At 52.1% G+C, this 27,559-nt stretch overlaps 1 protein-coding gene across 6 annotated transcripts; it reads right to left on the reverse strand.

Moving 5' to 3' along the window:
* Nucleotides 1–2,096: 2,096 nt before the first annotated feature.
* On the reverse strand, nt 2,097–27,559 carry MPP2 (MAGUK p55 scaffold protein 2). Of its 6 annotated transcripts, none has more exons than XM_039846633.1 (13): nt 27,271–27,559; nt 24,634–24,698; nt 19,602–19,720; nt 10,293–10,445; nt 10,013–10,162; nt 9,403–9,630; nt 8,430–8,561; nt 8,237–8,342; nt 8,091–8,159; nt 7,736–7,897; nt 6,853–7,055; nt 6,357–6,485; nt 4,028–4,670 (listed from the first exon to the last, which is right to left on the reverse strand). In XM_039846633.1, the coding sequence occupies exons 2-13, from the start codon at nt 24,662–24,664 to the stop codon at nt 4,494–4,496; spliced, it is 1,659 nt and encodes a 552-aa protein (XP_039702567.1). In that variant the 5' UTR covers nt 24,665–24,698; nt 27,271–27,559; the 3' UTR covers nt 4,028–4,493. The 6 variants fall into 6 exon arrangements, with proteins under 6 accessions (XP_039702569.1, XP_039702567.1, XP_039702565.1 ...); XM_039846634.1 differs by having other exon boundaries at nt 4,494–4,670; nt 19,620–19,720; nt 27,271–27,367; XM_039846631.1 differs by lacking the exons at nt 24,634–24,698; nt 27,271–27,559 and adding an exon at nt 21,276–21,431.

Genomic DNA, 27,559 nt, shown 5'->3' on the forward strand with positions numbered 1-27,559 from the left:
CTTATCTGTAGCCAATGTAAATTCTTTCAAAACAAATTACATCTTTCTTCCCTAAAACATAACATATAAAAGTTCTCATCAACTCCAGGATGATAGACACGTTGTCTCCTGCACCTAACCATGCAGATGGTGGTTTAGACTTCATGGCCTAGGACCTGGTCCTTTTCTGGTTTGCAGTATGGTCCAATAAACCCTTTCTTTTAAAAAAGCTTTTCAGCCATTAAATGTTTGTTTATTTGTTTGCTTGTTTAACACAGCTGTCTGAAATGGCAGAACCAATTTCATTCCACCAAGGCCTTTCGATCAGCATTTCTCACAGTCCCCACCAGCCTCTACACCAGTCCTGTGGGTGGCAGGAGAAACCACCTTGTAGGAATGTCCCTACAAGGGGACCCTAAAGGGCCAGAATGTTGGGCAAGGTGGAGCTGGTCCAATAAAGCAAGAAAAACTCACCAAAATGTGCCAGCCAGTACCCAAGACCCCCAGGAGGGGTTAGCACCACTTACCTTCCCAAGGTGCAGAGGGAGCCCCCACATCTGAAGGCTCTGCCCAGGATCCAGGCACAGGGTTTGCCCAGATATTGAGGGGAGGTCGGAGACAGCAAGTTTCGGGTAGTCTCTGAGACCACACAAGTTCACCCAAAGCAAACTTCTCCCTTGAGGAATCCCTAGGCTGGAGGCTGGTGGGAACTGGGTTTGCCTAGGAGAGGAAAGAACCCTCCTGTCTTCTCAACCCATCACCAACGGCAGCCAGGGTCTCCTGGGGAGCAGGAGTTGGTCAGCTAGGTCATCCCGGTCCCACACCTTGCCAATTCCCAGACCATGTACCCCCTATACACACTGATGTCTTTTGTGGCCAAGCTCTCTCCAAGGCAGCCTAGGAATGACATCCATGGAAGTCCCAGTTTCCACAGATTTATCAGACACTCAAGTATTGTTCATAGACGCTCACACACTTCCTTAACTCCCACCGCTGCAGTCTGCCACCCCGCTCTGCCCTCCCTGCAGCGGGGCAAGACCACTCCCTTACCAGTTGCCACTTGCAATCCCCCGTCTGATACACCTTGGTTTTGTATTTGTACACCAAAATATTCAGCTCTGCCATCTTTTGTAGATACGTAGGACTCTGTTCAATCCCCTTGAACGAAAGAATGCCACAAGTCACTGCTCACCCATCCTGAGAGCAAGGGTTTCCAGTATGGGGGAAAAAAATCTTCAGAAAAACTTAGGGAAACATCAAAAGTTGCTAACGTTTAGTTTTGCCTCATCGGGATGTTAACGATAATAACAGTAAACTATCATTTATTCCCCATTTGTTTCTTTAAAAGAAACATTTTAATAGCAAAAGGGAGTATCGATTTTTAAAAAAATGAGTAATTTGAGCTCTCCGTTCCCCACCCTATCCCTCGACAAGTGGTTATTATGACCCTCATCCATCAAGGCGGAGTGAGGAGAGATTTTCTCAGTTCATCCAGGAAGCGGTAGCTCATCGGGGAAGAGAAAACCCCAGCAGGGAAGAGGGGAAGCCCCTGAGAGGGCGAGGGGAAGTGATGTGCCTCGGGGTACCTCGCAGGTTAAGAGGGAAGTGCTCTCCACCGACAGCATTTTGAGGATGTGACACAAGCACCCAGCAGCTGGCAGGGGTGCCACGGGGATCTGAGCGGGGGACTCTTAAGCCAGTGCAAAAACAGCAGGTCTGCTCATCTTGAATGAACCACACGGATTTTATCAATCTGTACCCGCCCCACCTCCACCAAAAAAAAAAAAAAAAAAAAAAAAAGCTTGCCAATGCCCAGAGAAGTAGAGGGACCTGCTGAAGGCCACACAGCAAGTTCCATGTGAAGCTAAGTGGATTAGCCATGGAGTCCTTGAGTCTCCCCACCCCCTCGAATGCTCGCAGACTGCTGGACACAAGAATTTAGAAACAGCCTCTTCTAGGGATGGGGAGTGTGGAATGGCGGGACTGGAAATTTTGGAAGACATCACAGAACACATGTCCCTCTGACTCCATTCCAGAATCATCTGTGCTGTGCTCCCGCTGTCACCCTCTCCCGAAGACATCCGCCCTAACCAAAGACTGAGACCGGAAGCCTTTGCTTTCACATTTAATCAAAGGAAAAGAAAGAAAACCAGCCAGAGAGAACGCTCAGGAACAGGAAGGTTGAAGGAGGGGAGAGGGGAAGGGCAACTGGGCTGGGACTGAGTGTGGACAGTTGGGGGGCAGGGTCTTCATTATCCTGAGGTCCCTCAAATACAAGCATCCACAGCAGAAGGAGAGAGGACCGAGTCGGAGCTAACGCAGTGGGTGCACACACTTGTTCCAACCCACGGAGTTGGGGCTTAGGCAGGGGAGGTAGTACCCATTCAGTCAGGGATAATGACAGCCCTGTCCCCTGGGCATCAATAGAGGTGATGATGCTTGAACAGTATCAACAGTGGAAATGCCCAGCTCCCCTCACCCACGTCTTTTAGTTAAGGGGCTTTGAAAGTTAACCAAGAAGGTGGGGTGGCTACAACAGCAGACCCTTCACTGTCTCTACTCCCAAGTCCCCCAGATGGCGTAGACCCTTACAAAGGACACCATGGCCTCTGGCCAACAGGAGAATACCCCATTTGCCTCCCGCTCCCAGTACCCTTGGGCTGAGGGTGAGGGTGGTGCAAGGGAGAGCTGAATTAAGGATAAAAAGAACTCTGACTAAAGGGGAAAGAGGAGTATAAAGATGACTGCATAGTGGATGCAGAGCTATGCAAATGGATGGGAAAAGGCTTGACCTTGACATCTCGTTTGCATATCCTATGCAAATGTAAATGAGATCCCTAATATAATAAATATATTTCTAACTTTGTAATAAATATCTGTTTCTTCTCCCTCCCCTTCCCTAGGAAATGGGCACACAGTGGTTCAGGGGCCAGCTTGGGCTGACACTGCAGCGAACACTGATTAGACATTCAGAAGGGCTGGGAAGCACAGGGGCTGGAGTGGTACCCTGCAAGGACAGGCTCACCCCAGGAAGGATCACAGAGAAGGATGAGGGATGAGATGCCTGGGGAAGTCAAGGACAGCATTCTTTTCTTAAAAGGGATTCTCCTATTTTACATAATTGCCCTCCCCAAAGGCAGGAGAGTGGTGTTTAAGGTCAGGGGACAATAGGAGAGCTGGAGGAAGACATCTGGGAGGGTCAGGGCTCTAGAAACTAGGATAAGGGTCTCATAAGACATAGGGGCTGATGGGGAACCCCAAAACAGGGGCCCCAAAGAGTGACTTTCTAAGCAAAATCACTCTTTGCTGCTCCTCTCCAAAAGCCGAGCCTGACACACACGCGCCAGCAGCAGAAACACAGATCAGGCACGGCAGCTTGCGGAATATAAGCTGCTCAGAAACAGTGTGGATGGCGCCTCCTGGAGCTGGGTTATGAGGAGCCTACCAAAATACAAATGTCCTTCACCAAGCCTATACCCCATGGCCCAGTGCCCACAAAATCCCCTCTGTACTCTTCCTCAGCCCCCCAAGCAGCCCTGATGCCAGTGGGCCACTTGGAATTGGCCAAAGAGTAGACCAAAATGGACATGGTCATGTACAGGGAACCCAGACGTGTCCCCACCATGGGCCATGGAGAGCTTGCAGATCTTCGGTCAGTAATAGCAGGCTCCTCATCACAGGGCTCAGCCTCCCACCCACCCGGACCTGGGCTAAGCCCACTGACACCTGCCAGCCTTGCCCTTCAGGAAGCAAAGCTGACCTGTCAGGGGCACAATGGAGAAGTCTGTGGAGAGACTTCGGCAGTGAAAAGCTGTGGGTAAGGAAGGACAGGGTAGTGTCCACTTGTGGGACCCGACCTCATTCTGAGGGAGCCAAGAGCTGCACTGCTCCCCGGGTTGGCAACTGGCTCGTGTTTTGGCTCCTGCAGCCTTCGGGATGGCACCAGGCTGGCACCACTGCCCAGGCCTGACTGGCCACCTGGGAGCTACTTACTCCATAGACCACGGGGAAATAGCCTAGGGCCTGCTCCTAGGACATCTGGGTATGAGGTGGGAGGAGCCCAGGAATACAGGAATACAGTGGGTGTGGCCAGTCCAGAGGAGAAAAGGGGACTGGAGAGAGGCAAGGGGTGGGGGCGGGGGCGGGGGAGAGTGTACCTGCTGACCACGTGGTCCCATAGCAGCTTTTCTGTTCTCTGGCCTAAGCCTTTTAGAGGTGGCTCTGACACATTCCTGGGTACAGCTTGGCCCTCAGAGAGGGACATCTGGTGGCCAAGGGGGATCAAGAGGGGGTAGCACCTAGGCATAGAGGTACCCCATGAACACCCAGCTCCCTGGCAGTGGCACTTCTCTGTGTTGAAGCCAGACTTAGGGCCCCCTAGAAGCCACTACCCAGGGACAACCAGAGCGCCAGGGATGGGAGCTAAGGATTATGGTTGGGGGTCACGGTTGGGGAAGGATGAATTTAGGGTTCTGGGTCACAACCCAGATGGGGTAAGGTCCAGGTGAGCAGGCTCAGTACACCCAGCTGACAGGCACCCACTGGGGCTCCGTCCGCAGCTTCTCCATGGCGGCCTGGAGCTCGCGGAAGGTCCTCTCCAGGTTGCTGTTGACCAGACTGAGGTCAAAGTAGTGCCCGTAGCCCCTCTGGATGCGGCTGCTTTCTTCCACTGTCCGTCTCAGGTCCGCCTCCTGCCGGCACAAGGGGCCCTCCCACTGGTCAGTGTCCCACGCTCATCTCTGTCATCAGAGGGATCTACAGACTGCCCCATCTAGCATGCTCCCCAAAGCCCAACCATGGCGGGTACAGATTCCCTGTCCACAGAGGCAGGAGCCCCTCCCTTCAGGCCCCAAGGTGTCTCTCCTGCAACCATGGACAGAGAGATGGGTAAAGGAAGGAAGGAAATAGCCTTTAGTAAGTGCCAAACACGGCACTAACCATTTTGCAACCAACCCACAGAATCTTCACTATAGCTCCACAAGGCAGGACTAATTATTTCTCTGTTTACAACAGAGAAAACTGAGATACGAAGGGATCACACAGCCATCCAGTGACTGCACAGGGTCTTTGTGACTCCAATGCCAGTGTTCCCTCCAGTCTGACTAAGCCCCCTTGTCTGGGCATCCTGAGAGGCACCTGCCACACCTGGTATTAGGGCAACCCACAGGTATACAAGGCAACCCCCATCTCAGACCCAGGCCAGGCAGGAGTGGGAAGGGAACTTGAATACTGACTTAAATAAGCCAAAGCAGTAGCTCTAGGGATGGCCCAGCTGCCTGTGGCGATTGTGGCCAGGGCAGGTGTGCAACAGAGGGGAGCCCAGACAGCCCAGACAGCCTGAGTAATATAGTAACCAGAGGCCTGCAGTACCACGAATGGCCAGCAGAGGGACCCCTGAGCTCAGAACTCTGCAAACCCTACAAATCTTGGGGAAGGCTGCTCCAAGGGTACCCAGGCAGAGGGCTGTGGAAGAATAAAGGGGTTCTATGGAAAGTAACCTCACAAAGCAATCTGATCATAAATTCCTAACTGAGCAGGTCATGGTGGGTAGTCACGCCCCAAACATATAACTTCTTTACTAAAAGGCTTACCTTTGCTTTAAGCCAGCTCTGTCCACTGTTTCTGGAACTGCCCTCCCCCGCTTTTCAGATCCCTTTTTAAAGCATGACTACCCTCAAGGGAGCACATAACTTAACTAAGCTGTAATCCAATCCCTTGCTTTCTCCCACCTTTACGTAATATTCCTTACTTTCCTTAATTCCAAATGTATAAAAGAAACTGCAAACTATTATTTTCCAGCACATTTGAGATCTTGCTCCCTGGCATATGTCATCAGTTTGACTCAAATAAACTTAGAAAAATTTCTACAGGTTTGGACGTTTTTTTTTACATCGACAGGAGGGCGCCCTGGAGTCATGCAACACCTCACTTGAAGTCTCTCCTCGCAGAGCTACCTCCTCCCTGATGCTAGTTCATCCCTCTGGCCAGACTTCCAGCCTCTGTCTTCCTCCTTCCCTTCAGACTTTCCCTTAGCTGTAAAAGCCCTGAGCCCACTTGGCTCGCCTCTGCCCACAGATCTACTGTCCCTCTGGGCTCCCTTTGGTCAGTACTCTGTCCCCACAGAGTAGGCCAAGCAGTGGGCCTGGCAGAAGCTCCTGCTCTCAGGGCTAGCTGTGTCCCTGACTCTGTGAGAATGTGGGCACTTTACTTCCTTGCTCACACCTATAAAGCAGGAATCGCAAGTCCTCCCTCACTAATACCTTGGGTGGGCACCTCTCCCCTTCCTTAATACCACCTTCTTCTCTTCTTCTCTGGCCTGCCCCCTCCCACCCCAGGCAGCCATCAGACCCCTCCCGCTGCATCTCAGAGCCCCTCACCGTGAGCTGCTTAGTGGACACCCCACTCTCCAGTGCGGCCCGGTTCATGGCCCGCAGGGTCTCAAAGTCGGGGGCCTCAATGAACACCACATAAGGGACAAACTCAGCTGTTCTCAGCACCTTCACTGCCTGCAGAAGGACAGGAGAGTCGGGGAGTACATCCCATGTACATCTAGGGTGATGGGGGTGAGGATGGGTACCTAGGAATGGATGAGAAAGGGGTATCTGGGGTTCTGGGACATGAGTCCTGGAGATGAATGGTAGAAAAATTGCTGGCAGGTAGCTAGGGATTGGGGTAACTGAAGCAGATTAGAGGAGTGGGGGTCCAGGAGGCTGAGAAAAGGGGTCCGGGTGGGCTGGGTCGCTAGCAGTAGTTGATAGGTTATATGGGAATGCTTGAGAGACAAGTGCCTAGAAATATAGGGGGGAGAGCTAGGGGAAGCAGAACACCCACAGGGGATACGAGGCAGGGTGGAAAGAGTGGGCCAGGCGGTACCTGGGGGTTGACATCCAGCACGCACACCTTGCCGGCCGCAACCACGCCCCGGATGGAGTCGATACGTGTGCCGTACAGGTTGCCCTCATATTCGCCATGTTCCAGGTAGCGCCCAGCACGGATGTCGGCCTCCATCTCCGCTCGGGACACAAAGCTGTAACCCTGGCCTTCCCGTTCTGAGTCCTTGGGCCTCCGGGATGTGTCTAGAGGGAAGGAGGGACTGAATAGGCTCAGGCAGGCCACACCACCACATGAGCGTGTTCTGTGTGTGTCACACAGCCCTGGGGGTGCAGCCTGCCCTCCATCTTCTCAGCACTACTGTCTTCCCATACACTGTGCCCTCACCCTCACCATTGGCGCACAGAGACTTGAGGCGTCCATATTGGGAGAAACATCAGAGATTACTGCTTCAACCCAGTGCTCACAGGTGGGGAGCTAAGGCCCAGAGAGGGCAATGTGCATCCCAAAGCCACACAGCAAGGCCGAGCTGACCTAAGGTCAGCATTTAGGTTCCTACCTCCAGGAACCAGAAGCTTTCACCATCCCATCTGGGTTCTATCACCAAGAAGCCCAGCCTTCCACAAGGCCACACATAGCTCATAGCCCTATTTCACATGGGTTCCCAGCTGGGCTTTTAGCAAGTGAAACACGAAAGAAGGAGAGGCAAAGCTGGCCTGGCCCAGCCCACCCGGCCACAGGTTCCGGAAACAGCTCCGCCAAAACCTCCCCAGCCTGCAGTTCCCCCCACTAGCCCAGAGAGGGCGCATGCCCAATACCTCACACCGGGTTTTCATATAGATACCCATTCAGCAGACCCAGCTCTGGCCCCCAAGGCATCCCCTGCTCCCTGGCCCCCACCCAGCAGGGCCCAGCTCCCACTCACAGGGCACCGTGGTGCCGTAGCGATCTGGATCCCACATGATGAGCTTGTTCTTCAGGCTGCGCCGGCCCACACCCTGAGCCCCGATCAGCACCAGGGTTTTCCGGCGGAAGGGGGGCATGCGAGCCACCTCCTCGTAAATGAGCAGCTCATGGCGGTCAAACTCTGGACACAAGGAGATGGCACTGCTTGTCAGGTGGAGGGGGTGGGGTTGGGATCGCAGGGGACAGGGGCAGCAAAGAGAGACTGCGCAGGGCCTAGAGACAAGACTGGCAGCATCAGAACCAGGAGAGCATATTGTTGGCAGGAAGGGGACATGCCATATTAGAGAGGGGGGGAGGGGGCCTCCAACACCCACCTGCATTCTTGGTGGTCAAATACATCATTCGCTTCTTTTTCTTTCCTGAAAGGCTGCCGCATAGGGTCCCTGGCCACAGAGAAATGAGCAGGTGAGGCCAGGCAGGGACCAGTCACATCCAGATTGTGGGGGGAAGTGGCTTATACCTGAGGTGGGTGTCAGCTCCAGGTCCCGCTTGACAAAGGCTTTCCGCTTCTCCTCCAGCAGCTGGCTGGGGATGAGCCCAGCACTGCCTCCTTCTACGTGGCATGCCTGAAATGGACATGGGCAAAGCACTGCCTGAGAGGACACTTCCCACACATCATGCCTGGAGAGACTACATGGGCACCCAGGGCTCACCTGCCACCAATTGGCATCATCCTGGTTTACAATCTGGAGCAAGTCCCCAGCGTTGAACCGCAGGCCTGCTTCTTTGCAAGGGATGAGGTTGTCTCTGGCTGGGTCATAGTCAAAGTGGCACTTCACAAATACCTAGCCGGGGATCAGTGTCGGGGAGGGGGGTGTCAAAAGAAGCAGGGGAAGGCTGGAGGGGACATGCCTTCTTCCATTCCCCCCAAGTGGAGAGAACGTCACACAGCCCACCCTCTGCCTCCTCCCCACAAAGATGACAGAGGCCCTGGCACTGCCTATCTAAAGGCATGATGCCCCCAGGCCCGGCCAGCTTCCCTGCCACCAGCCTCCCTTTGCATCCAGAACTGAAAGGACTCAGACAGGATAGGGAATCTGCTCAGGCCTGGGGCCTTGGCCCCACCCACCGAAGAGGGGGATCACCCAGCAAGGGACTCCACTTTGGCACCTAATGCAGGATCCCTCCCATCCACTCACATCCTCCTCTTTGGAGGAAGGGGCTTTGGCAGACAGCTAGAAAGCCAATAGAAGTAGGCAGAGCAGCCAGACCTCCACAGTCCACCAACGCCGAGGCAGCTGTACAGGATACCCGGCGATCCGACTCTACGCACTCATGCATACACTTAGGCACGTAGACAGCTACACACAATGAAGACTCTCATTGTATATTCTGGTATACAATGAGTATACCAAGCTTTGAATGCACTCACATCCCTTGCACTTGTGCATGAGTACCCAAGACTAGGGCAAATGCGCAAGCGCGTGCAGGTGCAATACGCAATAAGCGCAGAGGCCTGTGGGTGGATGGGCCCACCGCCCCGCCCCACAAGCCCCGCCCCCTATCTTGCTTTGAGCTCAGGTTGAAGAGGAGGGGCTCCCACCCCGAGGCTTGTGACCCTGACAGCTGAGGTTCAGCTCCCCCTTGGGCTTTGTGCTGAGTGGGGACCTCGGTGGAGGTACCCACCTGGCGGGGCAGGTGGGGCTCCTGGTAACTGGGCAGGATCTTGAGGATGACGCTGCCGCTGGCGCTGCGCAGGAGCTCCTGCAGCGCGCGGGGATCACTGCCTACGGGCTGCCCATTCACCTCTTTGATGATGTCGCCCACGTGCAACAGGCCTTGCTGAGCCACCATGCCCCCGTGCAGAATGCGCGCGATCACCAACTCGCCGCCCTCCACACGGAACGTCACGCCCTGGGAACCGAGGGCAGGTATGATGAGGCCTCAACTGCTCCACGTCAGAACCTTCGATTGAAATCTCCAGCCCCCGCCCCCCATTCCCATCTTCACCCTTCCACCCCGCCCTCACAGACTTCTCTTCCATCCTGATGCCCCAATCTTCATTTACAGGAGCACTAAAGGAGGGAAAGTGGGCAGAATGAAGAGGGTTCTGGCACATGTATGTTTGCAGCTCATATGCCCAGTGTCTGCAGTCTCCTAGGTCTGCATGGGCCGGTCCCTGGGCAAAGCTGATCCCATCTTCATCTTCAGCCCTCTCCTGACTGGGTTTGACCCCCGCTGGTTACTCTCAATCCCCCCTGCGGACCCCACCTTTGGCCCTGCCCTGCATTCTCACCAGATGCTCTCCAGCGGTCTTGCGGATGCCCACCATGCGCACAGCGTCAGGAGGCACAGGCTGGTTGCTGAACGTGGGGTCCAGGCCGGGGCTCGGGGGTGGTGTCTCATAGGTCTTCGAGGCCACAGAGTCGTGCGTCTCCAGGAGGGACTGGGGAGGTGGTGGGAAGAGGAGGGACTAAGGGGCAGTGCCCCGCGGTCCCTTCCCACCCCTGCTCCAACTTCCTGTCGGCCCCTCCCCCAATGGCCTGCCCCAGTCGCCACTCAAGACGGAAGGGAACCTGAAAGTGGGGCTCCTGGAGGATGCGGGCCAGCTCCGCGGCTGTGCTGCTTTGCTCCGCCAGCTGCGCCAGGTCCCGCAGGATCTCCTGCACCAGCTCCAGGTTGTTGTCCCGAACCGCCTCCAGCTTCGTCTCCTCCAGCCGCTCATGGGCCTGGTGGTGGAGGTGTAACAGGTAAGACCTGATGCTTCCCAAAGAGCCCTGGGGTACCAAACAGAGCCCTGGGTACCACCTGCCCTCAGGCAGCTCCCATCCCCAAATCCTTACCTTAGAGCCTTACATAAAAAGTAGAACACTATATACACTCTTGGGTTTTTTTGTTTGTTTAATTGGTTTGGTTTATGCTGCAATGTGGAGATCTTCCTTTATTATTATTATTACTATTATTATTATTATTATTATTTTAAATTACTGCATTTGACTCATCACACAACTGGAGTACCATAATTTATTCAATCAGTCTCCACAGGTATTTAGGTTGTTTCTAATATTTTACTATTGCAAATAAAGCTGTGGTGAATAATACTGGCATAGCTGTTCTGAATCTTTGGAGGTCTTCCATGTAAATTCCTAGAAGTCTTATTGGGTCAAGCAGTAAATACCTAGACGATTTTTTAAAAGATATTGACAAACTCTCTTCCATGGGGCTTGGGCTGCTTTGCCATCCTACTAGCATTGGATGACTTTCCTAAAGCCTTCCCACCAGAGTGTGTGATCAAATCTTGGAAAGTCTGCCAATCACATGGATGAGAAATGATCTCTTGGTGGAGCCTAATTTGCATTTGCTTATTGAGAGAAGTTGAGCATCCCTTCATACGTCTAAGGGCCATCTGCATATCTTTTTCTGTGAATTGTCTGTTTGTGTCTTCTGCCAATTTTTCTATCAGGTCCTGGTTTGTTCTGTTTCCCATTTTTTAAATGTTCTCTATGTTAGGAAAATAAGCCCTTTATTTGTGTTATCTCTTACAAATATTTTCCCCCAGTTTGTCATCGGTCTGTTGACTCTGCTTATGGTTTTCTTGTCAATGCAAAATACATATATTTGGTATAATTAAATTTATTAATATTTTATGCATCTGAATTTTGCAGCATAGTTAAAAAAAAAAAAAAGCTTTCCCACACACAGATCCATGTTTTCTCTAGCATGAGTATGGTTTTTTTTTCACATTTAGATCTCTGATGTGCTTGGAGTTTTTTCTGATCTATGGTGTGAGGTATGGATCTACTTTGATTTCTTTCCAAATGACTATCCAGGCATTCCCGATACCATTTATTAAAAATCCGTAAGACTAGAAGAAAGCAGTGAAAGGTCAAAGAAGTAAGTACCAATTAGTGGTTGAGAGATGATCACGGGGATGGGACGCACGGCATAGGGAATGCAGTCAGCAGTAAGGTAATGGCTGTGTGCAGAGCCAGAGGGAAGATAGAGTCATCGGGGGGATCATTTCATAAACTATATAATGTCTAACCAATGTACTGTATACTTGAAACTACAATAAAATAAAATGCTAAAAAAAAAAACCTGAAGGGTGGCACAGACTAACGCATAAATCAAATTAATCCAATAAATAAGGGCCTCCACTTTCTGCCTTAAAAAAATCCATAAGAAAATAATTGTTTGATTTTCTATGTGTGATGCTAGTATGACTGCTTTTTAAAGAATCTTTACCTTTTAGCTATACGTACTGAAATACAAACAAAATTACGGCTGAGATTTGCTTCAAAATAATTCACGAGACAGGGAAGTAGGAGGAGATGTATATAAAACAGGGCTGTTTATAAGTTGTTAAATGTTGAAAGGGACAATGGATGATGGAGGTTCAGGAGACATTTTTTTAAAATTTCCATAGAGGAAGTTTTTCAAGGGCACGAAATGGAGAGATTTTAATAACACCTCTCAGGGATACTACTCTGAGGAGTCGGTGAGAGGGACACAGTGCCTGACACACAGCAGGTGCTCCATAAAGGCTAGCTCCTCTCTGTCCTATCTTCCCCAAACAGGCCAGGGGAATAGCATTCCACATGAGGAGGCGCGTTGGCCCCACTGCCACCTAAACCACCCCCTACCAGGTGGGCGGCACTTCAGACTGACTCCCACAGCCTGGCTCGGCAGAGTGCTCCTGCTGGGGAAACAGACGATTGAAGGCGAAAAGGAGCAGCACTCAGAGGCCGTCATGCCTTGATGTTCCTCAGAGGCTGGCGGGCAGGGACAGGCCCCAGAAGCTTCCATCAAACCCCGTGTGATCCCCAGTCATTTAGCTCAGCACAGCCCATGGAGCTTCCTGGCTCTGTGTCACCACTGTGTTCAAGTCAATGCTGGGAGTCAGAGGCCCCAGGAACTGTTTCAAGAATGAACAAAGGTACTCAGGTATGCCACTGTATCACCATGGTGACCCTGACCAGACTCTTTCAAGTTAAAGGAGCTAGTCTGGCCCAAGTGACATGACGTGAGCATAGAGGTCACCCATTTTAGCCTCAGCATCTTCTGCTCCATTGCTGGGGAGGACGAGTTTCTCTAGGAGCCCTCGCCTGACCAAGGCATCTCCCAAGCCACTTAACTCCCATCTTTGATTTAATGACTCCTCTCCCAGGCTGATCCCTTCCTCCTCCTGTAGCTGCCACTGGACACCTTACCCACACATGCAAAAGCATAGTTCTCCAAGCTCAACCTTCCCAGCCCAGAGGAAACTTTAAACATTTAATCATTCAAATACAAAAGAAACATTACACCAGGCTGATCTAAACAGCTGATTGAAGAGGGCTGAGAACGCCCAACCTGTTTCACAATTTCGACACACTTCTCTGGGACTTTGGAAACTCAGAACTGGATTCATCATATCCTTGGTTCATGATAATATTCTCATCATTAGTTTGTGCATGGATTCCTTTCAGTTAGTTGGTATTTAGATAATTTTGTAATAATATAACAAGGATCTCAGACTCCACCACTCAAAACATAAATAGGGATTTGACAGTATCCTACATCTAATCACATGCTCCACCCACCCATCCACTCACAGAAACAACCATCTTGAGTCCCAGTGTTCCTCATGCTCTGGCTTCCCATTTTACATAGTTTTAGTGTATCTATGTGTATTCTACATAGTCCTAGAATGGATATCATTTTTTGTTATTTTTACCTTAAAAAAAGGGAATTGTGCTATATATAAAATCCTTGGGGACTTGAATTTTTCCATTTACTATTATTAAATTAATAAAGTTTCACTTAATATTGTTTTACTTAATATAATTTTTCAACTAATATTAATTATTTCACTTACTGTTTTTTACCCACTATTATTTTGCTAAGCTTTACTTTCCTTTTTCATATTAAGAAACAATGTATTTCATTTTATTTCACTTACTATTACTTTTCACTTAGCATTATTTTGCTAAGATTCATTCTTTTTTCCCTTATCGCATTAGTTCATTCATTTTAACCACTGTATTGTATTCCATTGTGTGACTACCCCATATTTTATTCATCTCTTTGCTCTTGGGAGGCATCTGGATCATTTCGGATTTTTGCCATTGTGAACAGTGAGGCTATGAACATTCCAGTCTTTGTCTCTTGGTGCACATGTGAGAATTTCTCCAAGGAACAAAATTGCTGGGCCATGGGATATATGCCTGTCCAATGGTGAAGCAACACATTGGCAAAATATCATCCCATTTAAAAGTCACAACGACACTGTGAGATTAGTAATATTAAAGCTATTTTCCCAATAAAGTATCTGAGGCTTGAATGGGTAAAATGAATTCCTTAACAACATGCAGCTCATCGGTGTATACCAGGGACCCCAGTCAAAGTCTCCTGACTCTCTGAGCTCCCCCGCAGCTATGGTGTCACTATCTGGGCACCTCTTTTTAGAAAGCATGTTCCTGGTACAGCACTCACTGCAGTGTTAGAGGCACCAGGCTCCACAACCAGCAGAGTGGCTTTGAATGTCTATGGTAATCATTTGTTTAATTCTGCTCTGAAAATCATCATTGGCATAGCAGGGGCTCAAGCTCACTATGGACCAGAAGCTTGGGCCAGGTTCACAGCTAGTTAATAATAGAGCCTATACTTGAACCCAGACCTGCCAGCTCCTGATCCAGAGCCATAAGCTAACTGCAAAGGCAGAAATGACACACAGCTATTTCTTTGAAAGGTTTTCCCTCTGCCTTCCCACTCCAACCTCTTTGAGCTTGGCAAGAGACAGGGAATTCTCATTTGAAACCCAGGCTCATAATGAAATAGTTCAAAACTGAAAGAAGTCCCAGAGAGCAGTGTGCCAGAAGGTAACGTCGTTCTTCAATCTGGATTTGACCATGTGATTTTCTCTGGCCAATAGGACATTAGCAAATGTGATATAAGCAGAGGCTTGGAAAGTGTTTGGGATTTGGAGTTTGTCCTCCCTTGTTGCTGAGACTGCCATGTGAAAAAACATGGCAGTCTCTCAAGCTAGATACTGCAGACTTCCCAGCTGAGTGAAGCCATCCTAGAGTGAGGATGGCAATCCCAGAGCCCAGAACAGAAAGACCACCCACTGAATCCACAAAATCACGAGAAACAAATCATGGCTATTTTAGGCCATATGCATTGGGATGGTTTGTTACACAGCAAAGGCTGATACACTGGGCTCTCTATTATTGTAGCTTCTGCTTGTTATGTCCACTGGTCAGTCTCTTAGTGACTGTCTTCTAGGGCCCTGTCTTGCTTTGCCATCTCACTCCAGCTTCACTACAGGTGTGGAGTCCTCCCTGTGAGCTCCAGTCCAATGGCCGAGACTACATTATCACAACTCTTTATCATTTAAAAAGCACCTCCACACCCATGACTTCCCCATATGACTTCCCCATATGCCCACCACTACTCTGAGAGATAGGCATCATGATCCCCACTTCTCAGAAGAAATAACTGAAGCTCAGATTAGTTGTCAGACATACTAAAGTCACACAGCCAGCCGGTGAATCTTCTGACTCCAAATCCTGTATTCTTTCTTCTTCATCTCACGTGGATTAATTCACATGCCTCCCAGCTGGCAGATGTCTCCACTGGTAACAGTTGGTTTGAATTTCTAAATGTCACCTGCCTGGGATTCCTTACCTTAGCCTTGCCTGTTGTTGGAACACCTGCTGCTGAATCTGTGTCAGCCCTCCCAGATGCCACCAACCTGCCAGGGCTGCCACCTGTTGTCCATAGCCAAACCCCTGGATTTATGATCTGTCTGCCAGATTTGACTTCCCTCCAGAGCCTTTAACTCTCTGAGTTTGTCCCTTCAAGTCCTGCCCCTCCCTGGTCCTAGATCTACCCAACCTGGCCCCTCCCACACTGTCTGCCACATCCCCAGAGAGGAGAGTCAAGTCCAAGTCTGTAAGGGTAAGGGAAAGAGGTTAATAGCTACCACACATGATTCCACCTTGACTCTGTCCCTGAGGGTTTCTGAGCCACTTCACCAGGAGAACCAAGTTTCTATAGCTGGATTTGTGATCAAAGAACTTTGTCTATTAGGTTAGAAATGTATCTCTGTATACATAATCATTGAAATTGGTAAGAAAGAGTGAGAAGTAGGTCTTGTCGTCCAAAGCAAGTCTCATGGTCAAACCCAGGTGGAGACTCTACCTTTTGATGAGAGAAGTGGCAAAGCTACATTGCAAAGGGTCACACCTACAGGGATGGGAGGGCTTTCACTGAGCACAGACAGGCCTGTGTGGAGATTCACTCCCTCTTTGCCCCACAACTGGAGGGAAAGAAGTCACGAGGTTCCCTTAGCCTGTGCGCCTCTGATTGGAGGCCTCAGAGTAAGGAAATGTCCACACTATCTTCTATTGTACTTTACGCATCTGAAACCATACTAGGCATTTCCCAGGAGGAAATTCAGACCAGGGTATCCCCAAGAACATTTCTGGAGAAGGGAATTTACTTACTCAGATATGGCACATTGGTAACTTCTCAATTAGGCTGTACTGTGAGGTCCCAGGACTGGGACATTGCAGGGCTCAGTGAGGAAATGACAGACTTGGGCTCTATCAGGAAAAGAACAAACTATCTGACAGTTCATTGCCATAGACCCAGCACTGTGCCTGGTACTTGGTGAGTGCACAATAGATATTTGTTGAACAGATGATGGATGACTGAATGACAATGGATGACGGAGGCAGCCAGCCAGCAATCCCATCAATGGAGAGCCATCAAATAGATTAGACAAAGCCCCCAGAGAGGAAGGCTATTAAAGGGGATCCTGCTTTGGAGAAGGCTGGCTTCTAACCCTGAGGTCCTCCCATCTTGCAAGACCCGCCTTATTTCATTGGCCGTCTCACTGTAGAAGCAATAGCTCAAGTGACACAGAGACGATGTGGTCTAATAAATCCAACTCTGAAATCAGCTTTGGAAGGTTGTAGATGTTGAGGTTCAAAATTCCATTGCCAAGTGTCCACCCTCACACATGCAGAAGCAGATGGATGTGAGGGTATGCGCTGCAGCAGCAACAACGTACCTGCCCTCAGGGGAACCAATAAACGTACACATTGGGCTCTATTCACATAGTGGAAAACCACACAATGGTTAAAGTGAATCTATATACTTCAGTCAATAACTATACTACTAATATGAATTAAAAAACCTAAGCAGCTTGCACTATCATTCTCTTATATAAAGTTTAAGAACTCATATAATAGGGGCACATTGTTTATAGCTAAACACATATGTAGGCAAGATATGCAGTTTAGAGGTATGACATTATCATCCTCAAGCCAGTGGTGGTTACCTGTGGGGAGGGAAACCAGTGGAAATGAGCAAAAAAGGGGAGAGGCATTACCTGTATCATCCTTTTCACTTCAAAAACAAAGAGCAAGAGTTAAAGCAAATATGGCCAGAATCCACATTGTAGAGATGGGTGCTCAGAGGTCTACTATGTTATGCTCTAAACTCTTGTATTCAGTCATTCGACAAATATTCAGTGACCATTTACTATGTGTCAGGCACTGTTCTAGGCTCTCAGGACATAGGGACCCAAAGAGAGATCCCTGTTCTCATGACGCTCACATTCTGTTTGAAACATGCAGAATTCCTTGTTTTTATTTTTAACACATGAATACAATCCTTGGCCACCGCATGAAAAGCGAGCTGCCTTTCTCCAATCTCGTCCAATCTGCTCGGTTTTCTCTTCCCCAGAACCTCCCACTATTAACCCTCTCACACTTTTCGTCTTTCCTCATTAACGACCTCCCCAGGTCTTAACCATCCCACAGGTGATATCATGACCAGGCTGTGTCCCTGGGACATGGCGTCCCCTGTGGCAGCAATTTCTCTCCAGTGGGGCCTGGTCCCCTTCTGCACCCCATGCCGGGGCCGGCCACAGCTGGCTTGTGACAGTCCCCACCCCCACCTTGTGAACCCCCGGCCCCCGCACTTGGATATATCATATTCTCCTTCCTTGCAATCGAAGATACTGCCAACTTCCTGGTCACCCTCGCCACCATTCACTGAAGACCCTGGGACTGTCTCAGTCGTCCCCACCCCAATGCCTGCTGTAACCCGAGATTCCAATGCCCGTGTAGACCACCCCCATCCCACACGTGGGCCTCCCATTCCTGGAACTCTTTAACATCGATGACCTCCTGTCCACTGCGGCAAGATCCTAGATTGTCACGTCATCCCCCAGAACTGTCCTCCTACCTTCCTCTCTCTGACCTGGCTTTCTTCTCTTCCAGCTATATGCTCTTTCCCCCAATACTGTGACCTCAGAGACCCCTCAGGCCTTTACCTCCATTTTCTCCCTGCCTCTCTGTCCCCACTTGGTCCCCTCCCCTCCCAGCCTAGGCCCCAGAGGTGATGTTCTGAATCGTTCTCGCCTGTCCACTTCACAACGGCCCCCGTATGTCAGCCTCTCACAGCCTTCCACAGCCCCATCAGTACAAGCTCTGAACCGAAGCCACCTTTTTTATCTCTGCGTCTCTGGACTGAACCACCCTCATCTAGAAAATCCGGCAACTGCAATAGATAGTCTAAGCCATGTCGATCCTGCTCCCTGGCTTTCGTGGGTTCCCTCTCTCCTTCCCTTCAGTGATTAGTTGAAACTTTACTTCAAACCCTTGCCCGCCGCCCCCACCTTCATACTCAGCCTCTGATCTCTAATTCCCAGCAGAGAACTGCCCTACCTCCCCTGGGAAACCTGAGCAATTAGGCATGATTCCATGCACCTCTCAGTCTTGCCTCCAACACAGCTATAGGTACCATTCTTGCCTTCTTTTCTCTTCAGGAGAGGGGGCTCCCTCCTCACGTGTCCCCGCAGCACCAGCCCCACACTTTCTCTCTGCAGAATCCTGCGTGTCTTGCTACTTCCACCCCTCACCTTCCACAACCAACACCAAGCACTGCCAGCTTACTTCCTAAATATTTCTTTCATCCTCTCCTCCCTCAAACCCTGTTACCAGAGGTCTAGTTCAGGACCATCTCTCTAACTCCGGCCAAGACCCTCCATCTATCTTCCATGTGGCTGCCAGAGGGATGCTCTTGAAATGTCCACGTGCCGTCATCACACTCTTGCTTAAAACTCATGAAAAGTTCCATGCTGCTCACAGGACAATGCCCGAGCACCCAGGCACAGCCCCCAGAGCCCTCTACCGCCTATCGGTGTCTCCACAGTTCACACTCTCTGTCTCACACCCGAAGCTCCAGCCTCACAGAGACATTTACAGTCCCCTATATGCCTCTGGTTCTTTCTCATCTTTGATTCTGTTCAAGCTCTTCCTGTAGCCCAGAATGTCCTCCCCCTTCTCCTTATTCTTCAAGACTCAGCTCAAGTGGCCCTTCCTCCAGGAAGCCTTCCCTGCCCACTCTGGACTGGGTTAGGCATCTGTCCTTTATGCTTCCAAAAGGCTTACTGCATCTGCCTCTATCACTGCCATTACCCGATCGTTTTAAAACTTTCTCTTTTAGTCTTTTCCCCATCCGATGAATGGCAGGTGAGCTTGAAAAGACATCTGCACAAAACGCCCAACAATAGAGGGACAGACAGGATGAATTCTGGAGATCTGAGTGCACAGGCATGCTCACCCCCTCCCATCATATCCTCCACAGGCGGGCAGTCACCAAACACCTATCCACACGGGCATATCCTCACACTCACCAGTCAGGCACAGGGCAGCCCCACATGCAGTTGCTCAGGTTCATCATCTGGGCATGGATGCTCATGCATACCCCCCCAGGGGTCTCCTGTGCCACACGCCCCATTCCCGGAGCCACGTGTGACTAACACCCTATCCCCCACTGCGCCTCCCCAGACACAGTGTGCTCGTGCCCACCTCCCTGGAGCACTATACCTTGGCGAGGGATCTTACTATGGGACTTTCCATAATGCCTCGAAGAAAGATCAGGTCCAGTTCTGCAGCCCCCGTGGCATTGGGGAGGGATCCCAGGTTGTCCAGGACTTGCTGCATGGCTGGGGCAAAGGAGTGGGCAGTGAGACACACAGCTGGGCACAGGAGACCAAAACACATCACGGCAACTCCAGCCCCCCATCCCACATCCCACAGAGGATGGCCCCTCCCCAGCAGCACTTCCTTCCCTGCCAGGCATGGGAATGCCTGGGGCAGGGGCCCTAGGAGAAAAGTGGGGAGTTTCTCTAGGCCCTAAGTGATGCCTGCCTGGGCACGTGGGAGGCTCCAGGCAGCATAAAGTGGACTCTGAGGTGAGGGGAGAGGAGAAAGGGAGACAGGCGTCAGGTTCCAGGTTCTGCCCTGAACCTGAGAACCACAGGCTCCTCACTCAACCTCCAGATGGGCTGAAACCCCAGGACTTAGCCACCTGCACCTGGCTGACTCAGGAATGAGAGAAACGGTGCTTGGAGCCTGCCCCTGAGTGCAGGCCTAGAGTCAAGCAGGCAGCTTATGCAGGAAGCCAGGGCCTATGCAGCATCTAGTATAAGCTATGCCACTAACTCAGTATGATTTTGCACAAGTCACTGTCCCTCACTGGCTTCAGACTTTCCCTCCTGTAAAATGGGTGGGTTGGACTAGATGGTGTCTACAGGACCTTCAACTCTGACAGACAATGATCTATAATTATTGAGAAATTAATATAGATCATAGGAAGCCAAAGCCGAGGCTCAGAACACTGGCAGGAGCTGGGAAAACAGGCACCCAGAGGCCTGGGATGGCTGTGGGTTCCCAAGGGCAGAAGTCAGACCAAGACATCTCAGGGATCAACAGACCCTCAGCCTGGGACAGGACGTAGCCAAGGATGTGAGAACACCTGACACTAGACCCCAGCCTTGGCGGTGAGATCTGAGGTGGGTTGTGGTCACCCACCTGCAGAGGAGGAAGCTCCTGGCTGTGAAGGTTCGAGGGGGGGAGGGAGAGGAAGGGAGAAGCAGACTGTACCCAGCTGGGGGCAGAGATGGGCAGGGGGTATCATTACACTGCCATCCTGCCACCCACGCCTACATCTGCGTAACAGCTCCCAAACCCTGGAGGAGGGGTAGACACCTCCCTGGCGTCTCTCATAGCTCTCGTCAGCACCCCCTCCTCCAGGAAGGAATGGGGATGGGGAGGAGGGGGCACTGAAACTGGACCTGGCAAACATGGTTCAGAGACTCCTGTACTCCCACCCTCTTCCCCTTCACCCCACCTTCTCCAGAAGTAAGATCCCAGTCCCTCCCCCAAGCCCCTCTGCCCAGGCCTGGGCTTGGCGTTGGTGGGAGAACTGCAAGGCACTTAGGGCTCAGAAAGGCCTGGGCAGGGACCCTTCCCACTCTGCAGGGTATCCTGGAGTCCACACTCCCCAGTCATCCTCACACACTGAGTCCCACACCTGCTAGCCATGAGGGAGGACTGAGCCAAGGTAGTTGGCACCCTCAGCCTAGGCCAGCTTTCCTGGTGGGCTGTGCCACCAGACCCTTAGTCTCCGGAAGTCCGTTCCTAGGGCACCCTCTCCAGATGCCCCAAACCCTGTAGGGCCAGCTTTTCCTCCAGCCTCCCAGCCCGATCTTTTCCTACCTTCTCTCCGGAGGTCAGCTTCCTCAGAGGAGCCCAGGGATATGCCCTCCAAGGAGGCCCTGCTGCCTGGGCTGCCTGCCATAGCTGCCCCCCAACCCCGGCCGGCCGGGGATTCCCGGAGTAGCCTCCACTCGATAATGGGCCACCTTCCGAGCCAGAAGCCGTAGCGCTGGAGGAGGCGGGACTCAGAGAGCACCCTCTGAAGGATCAGCCAATAGCGAGGCTCAGCCGCCTTACTGATTGGCCAAAACAGATGGGTGGGTCGGGGGCGGTTGAAGAGAAAGTCCAGGTCCTACGGCTGGCCTTAGCCCCTCGGTACAATCCCAGCGAGTGGGGGTGGGGAGAAGGAGGCGGAGAGAAGGGAGAGCGGGGTTAAATAAGCTGCCCCTTCAGATGTGAGGTGGTGCTCAGAGACCCTCCCCTCATAGTCCAGCTGCAGTGAGCCCAAGGGGGATGGGGACTTGGCCTCACCTTGGGGACTTGGTCCCACCTTTTTCCTTTCCACTCTCTTGAAGGTACCTTCTCTAATATACCCCCACGCTACCTCTCCCCTGCCCTCCGACCTCTACTCTTTGACCCCTCTCCAGGCCCAATTTTTTTTACAAAGGTCCCCTTAGGATCAAAGGAAGCCCCCAAGAATGACTCTTGATCCTCCACCGGGAACAGTGGCAATAGAGTGGAATGGGACAAGTACCTCAGACTCCGAATACTTCCTGCTAGCTGCCATCCATGGGGGTCGAGGCATGAAGAACACGGAGAAAAAGTGTGTGTGTGCGGGGGGTGGTACCACTGTGGGCAGGGAAGGGTATCCCAAGCCCTTCTTACCCCCACATCTCAGCAGCACCTTCTTCTCCACCCCCATCTCCTATTAGCTCTTCCCCTTGGGTGAGGGGTGACACCTGAGGGGGCCGATCAGGCATCTTGGAATTGGGGAAGGGGACAAGGGTGGGCAGGAGGGAGAGACTTGGTAGTTACCCCAGCCCAATGCCTCCATTCTTCTGAAACCTTGTACCCATGAGGCCACCACCAGGCACTGCTGCTGCCACCAAACAGCCAGTCCCTAAGGAGTAGCACCAGGTTGCAGTGCACCCCTGGTTACCATGGCAACAGGAGGGATTACACACCAGGACATTAACCCCGGGATGCAAGAGAAATTTAAAGGGACAGCTCTACCTAAAAGCAGCCCACATCCCCACCTTGATTCAAAGAAAGAAGGGAGTCAGGTGAAGGAGGAAGAGAGAACAAGGCTGCAGGTCTGGAGACCAGAGGCAAGTTCAACCATCAGCCCACATACCTACCAACCCGTTCCCCAACCCTCTCTGCAGAGGAATACACCCACACCATTTTTCTCATCTTCACAATGACGATGACTATGGTGACCCATGGAAAGGTGGTGGGAGAAGGACCTTTCTAGCTTCACTCTCTGCAGAGCCCAAGGCTGGGATCTCTCGAAGAAGGAAGAGGGTAAGGAAAGGGTGGACCTGACCTCATACTGAGGGGTGTAGCTGTCTCTCAGGCCTGTAAGAAGTGTAATAGCCACAAAATGAGCAGGGGCATAACCCGCCATTAGATTTTTAAAGCCGGGAGCCAATCCAGCCGGGAGTGGGCACAGAGGGCTGCCTGCAGGAAGGGGTAAGAGACTCAAAGCCTTTGAGTCACACATCACCTCTTTACAGAATAGGAAACACGGGCTCCAAGAGGTTAAGCTGCTTGCCTCTATCCTTCCTCTTTTGGATAGCAGAAGGCAGAAGCAGCCCATGGCATAACATCCAGGAAAGCAGGGGCCTCAGGAGTCCTCAGAGGAAGCAGGCCTCATAGCCATACCCCTGGGCTCCAGTCCCCATGCTGTCCTCCAACCCACCCCACCATGCCCCCATCAAGGCCTGCAGCAAGAAAGCCAATTTATTGGCTTCCTTCTCCCTCTACACCCCTGCCAGGCACTATTAATGGGCTTAAGGGCAGCCCCAGATTGAGAGGCCTTTAATCACAGGCTCAGGGATGGGCTTCATTAACCCCTAAGCAGCTTACAGTAGTGGCCCAGGCAGGCTGGAGCAGGAGAGACCCAGGAGGCCCAGCAGGCTGGACAGGGGGTGGAGGCACTGAGCCCTCTAAAGCTGCAGAAACTAGGGGACATTAGGACAGTCCCCCTACTGCATGGAGAATAGGCTCTTCCTGGGGACAAATGTGTCACAGCTTAGGCTCTGGCCTCACAGCAGCCTTCGCTTTCCTGGTTCAGTTTCTCAGAGGGAGAAACAGTCACTCCAATCAAATTGGGAAGCCGGGAACATCTTGCAGAGGCAGAAGCATTACCTTGAGCAAGGGTAGGGGCTGCATGGTACGGAAAGCATCCAAGCAGGGGAAAAGACAGACAAATCAGAGCAAAGCCAAAGAGGTTTGGAGTTGTTAGGGCCCTTAGCCTCTAGCACAGAGAACTTCACCAGGTATGTTCCTGAATGTACTTAAGAGGTCCTTGAACTCCAGAGTAGAATACAGATTTTGTGCTGAGAAGCATTTGTCTATGACGAGGGCCCACGGCTGTTATCAGATTCTCAAAGGAATCCAGAACCAACAGAAGTTAAGAACCCTGATCTTGTCTCATCACTTCATCTTACAGGTGGGGGAAACTTAGGTCCTAAAAGGGAAGTGACTGACTCAAGGTTAATGAGATAATAACTCAGGAGCACAGAATAACTGTGAATATTCCTAACAGTAACACACTTTCCCAGCACAGCCTTTGAGTCTCCCATCAACCTCTTTACAGAACAGGCGATACAGGCTCAGAGAGGTTAAACAGTTTGCTCTTGTGGCTTCTTAGCTTATCTGAGTGGTCCGCTCCCTTGCCCTAAAACCTACAGAACCAAGTTGAGGTTTCTTGACCTGGCATTCTCCACACTTAACTTCTCGTGCCTCAGCAAACACATACCACATCTCTAGCACGCACTGATCTATTTCACCTGTTTGGTGAGCGACGCACCACGGACTTCTCAGTCTCAGGCTGGGCTGCTGCAGTCTCTGTAACCCCCAGCCATTCTCCAAGGCCCAGGTCCTAGGGGCCACTTCCTAACCAGCGTGGCCCCATGCCATTTCTCTCGGGCAATAGTGCACATCAAATCTGGAGCATGCATGCCCCTGCCCTCCATGGAGGTGAGCTGTGCTGTGTCTCCAGCCCCACCCTGGGGCAGGTGTGGCAGGGCCATAGAAGCTGCCTGAATGAATGGCTGAGTAGCTAGCTGGGTGGAGCAGTGGTGGGGGCAGTTTGTTCTTACAGGGACCTGTAGGAGTAGCTAACTGCTGCTCCCCACCCTACCAGCACCCTCTGAACCATTGATATAAACTGATATCCGCACCCACTTCTTACCAGTCTCAGAGTTGGTGGCGGCAACCGGCATGGTGAAGTCGATAAGGGCTCTGAAAATGTCTCTCCTGGAGGAGGGGAGAGAGGAGGATGAGAAGGTGCAAGGACAGAGCCATAGAAAGGAATTAAGGAGGGCCCTCCCTCGGGATCAGCCAACAAGGTAGGAAAGAGGCTATTGCCCAAAACTGAATGATCTCACAGTCCTAAGAGGCAGGAAGAACAGATATTTCATGCCCGTTTCTCCAAGGAGGAGAAGACAGAGGTTCAGAGAGATTAATCTGTCCAAGGTCACAAAGCTAATAAAGAGAGCTACAGTGAAAATCCAACTTTTATGACTCTTAACAAAAAATTACGTGTTCCTGCCTGCCATGTCCTTTTTTTTTTTTTTTTTTTTTTTGAGAGGGGGTGGGTAAAAATACAAAATTTGAGTAAAATGCAGAAAAGATGGATGTTCTCAGACCGTAAGCTTTATGAAGTCAAGAACCACATCTGTTTTATTTTGCCTCTGGATCCTAGGCTTAGCACAGCGTAGATACTCCACAAACATTTGTCTGTCTGTCTGATAGAAATGATGTCACACCTCCCCAAGGCCTTTCTGGCATCCTCTTTCCCCCTTTTCCCTTTCTTAGCCCACAGCTGGGACAAGGAGAGTAGGAGGTTCTGGGCAGAGCCAGGTATGGAGTTTACAGTTCCAGTTCCCATCCCAGGGCCTCCCAAAGCTGGGGTTGATTCCCCCATTCTTTAGAAGAGGGGCCAGGGGGGCAACCCACCACCCTTTCTCCCTTTTCCTTCCTGGGCATGTGCTGCTGGAGAAAACCCTAATTCCCGGTTGCTATGACAACAGGAGGCAGTGGCTCACACACAGCAGGGCTGGGGGAGTAGAGGAAAGCAGCTGGTAGTGCCCACTTTAGGAATGAATCCCTACTGGGCCCAGCAGGCAAGGGAGCCACAACTTCACTCCCCCCCACCCAAAGAAAGGATTCTTCTCAGAGGGACCACTACCTAATTTTAATTTAAAAATTAGATAGGCTTGAGCTGGAAATAACAAATTACAAAGTTGGGGGACGACTCCCCTTCCTCCTGGATCTGCCCCCAAGTATGTGAAAGAAAGCAGCTTTCAGGAAAAGGAAGGGCACCCCCTGTCAGGCTAGCACCCAGGCTGGAAGCCCAGGATCCACTTTGCCAGAGAGTGCCCCCAGTGCCAACCCCTGCTGTCTCTGTTCCTAGAGAGCTGTGAGGAGGGATCCTTTCCTTCCCCATCCCAGATCATGACGACCTGGAACCTGGAGCTTCCTCTTGGCTGGCGCTGCTCACCGTGACAGAGGTACTGACAGAGGGGCTCCAGGATTCCACCTTCCCTAGAGGGCGGAGAGTGGGAAGCGGCAGGGGGGATCCTGTCCTCAGAAGTCTTGCCTAGCCTGTCCGGGTTTTCTCCCTAGTGAGTCGGTTCCCGCGGCAGCGGTTAGCTCTGCCCCACCCCCACTCGAGCCTCCGAGAGGGCGGGGCCCAGCTGTGCCCACAGGAGAACAAGCAGTGCCAGGCAAACCAGCCTGGCTCCGGGCCAAGGTCCGGAGCCCAGGCATCTGGGAACTCGCACCTCGGCTTCCGAAACCCTTGGCCCGGGTGACCTCTCCTACCTCTAGGCTATCTGCATGACCTAGGGTCTGAGGGTGATACGGACCAGCCGTGAAAAGGGGAGATTTTCTCCAACCTTCCACCTACCCCTCCATCAATACACATACAAAGAGATGTGGGGAGAAGGGTCTGACAAAGGCGCTTTGCAGACCGACAGGTCGTGGGGAGGGGTAGAGAGACTGAGGGATGGGGGTCTAGAGCCCTGGCGGACTGCACGCAATGACAATCAGAACGCCCCCGCCCCAAGAGCCCAGCCCTAACACGCTGGGCGCTAGGACCTGGGGGGAGGGGGGCGTGTTGCTAGCCATCAAAGAAGGCTTTTTGCGTGAGCGCCCGCGGGAGACCAAAGGATGAGGTCACTGAATGCCTGCGCCCAGCTCGGGTTCTCACTCTGCCCCCCTTAGTTGACCTAACTTTCTGACCCTGGCTCCTGGCTCCTGACACCGATCCCCTCCTAGGTCTCCAGGCCCTAACACTAGCCCCTGTCCCCGACCTGCCTCCCCCACGTCCCCTCCACCAGCCTGGGAGGCAGAAGGAGTTCGCCCCTTCCCACACCCCCTCCCAGAGAAGATTGAGGTGTTAGCCTTCCAAGGGGACAGGGAAGCCACCGCGACCCGCGCAACCTCTGTCTCGCGCCCCTACTCCCCGGAAGCGCTAACAGCGCAGTTCTTACGTAATGCCCGGCTCCGAAGTCCCCCGAATCCGCACGGTCCCCGGAGAGGCTGCGCGGATACCCGGGCTCCGCACAGCTCACCAGCTCTGTGCCCGATGTCACTTTGCAGCCCTTACCGCAGGGGCGGGGGCCAGCGTCAATGGGCAGCGGGGTTTGGTCTCTCTCTAGGAGCACCCGAAAAGGTGGAGGGGGGGCTGGAGTTGGAGAGGGAGGGGACGGGCCTGGGAGAAGGGGCCGGAGGAGACTGGATCCAGAGACTAGGGCCCCAGTGCTGTGCCTAGACGTAGAGGACACAGGGACCTTGGGGTGGGTGCTGACCGGGGTGCGCCTACCTGAGCCCCGGGGAGCCCCTAGCTCGGGGCGGCTCCAACGCAGCCCGGCACTCCGCGTTTATTGCCTGTCAATCGCTACCCCGGCTCTTAAAGCGGCAAGGCCTCCTTTGCGCGAGGGGGCGGAGACCGAGGGGAGAGGAGGGACAAGGAGGGGAGGTGGATGTGGATGCCGCGCGACTACCCAGAGGAAAGTAGTCTTTCCCAGCCGCTAGTGGGTAGGCAGGGAGGTGGCGGTTTGAGAGACTCCACACAGCCCACGACGCCCTGCTCGCTGCCCACTCGGGGAAGC

Source organism: Pteropus medius, unplaced genomic scaffold, assembly GCF_902729225.1.
Source record: "Pteropus medius unplaced genomic scaffold, Ma_sr-lr_union100, whole genome shotgun sequence".
NCBI lineage: Eukaryota > Metazoa > Chordata > Mammalia > Chiroptera > Pteropodidae > Pteropus > Pteropus medius.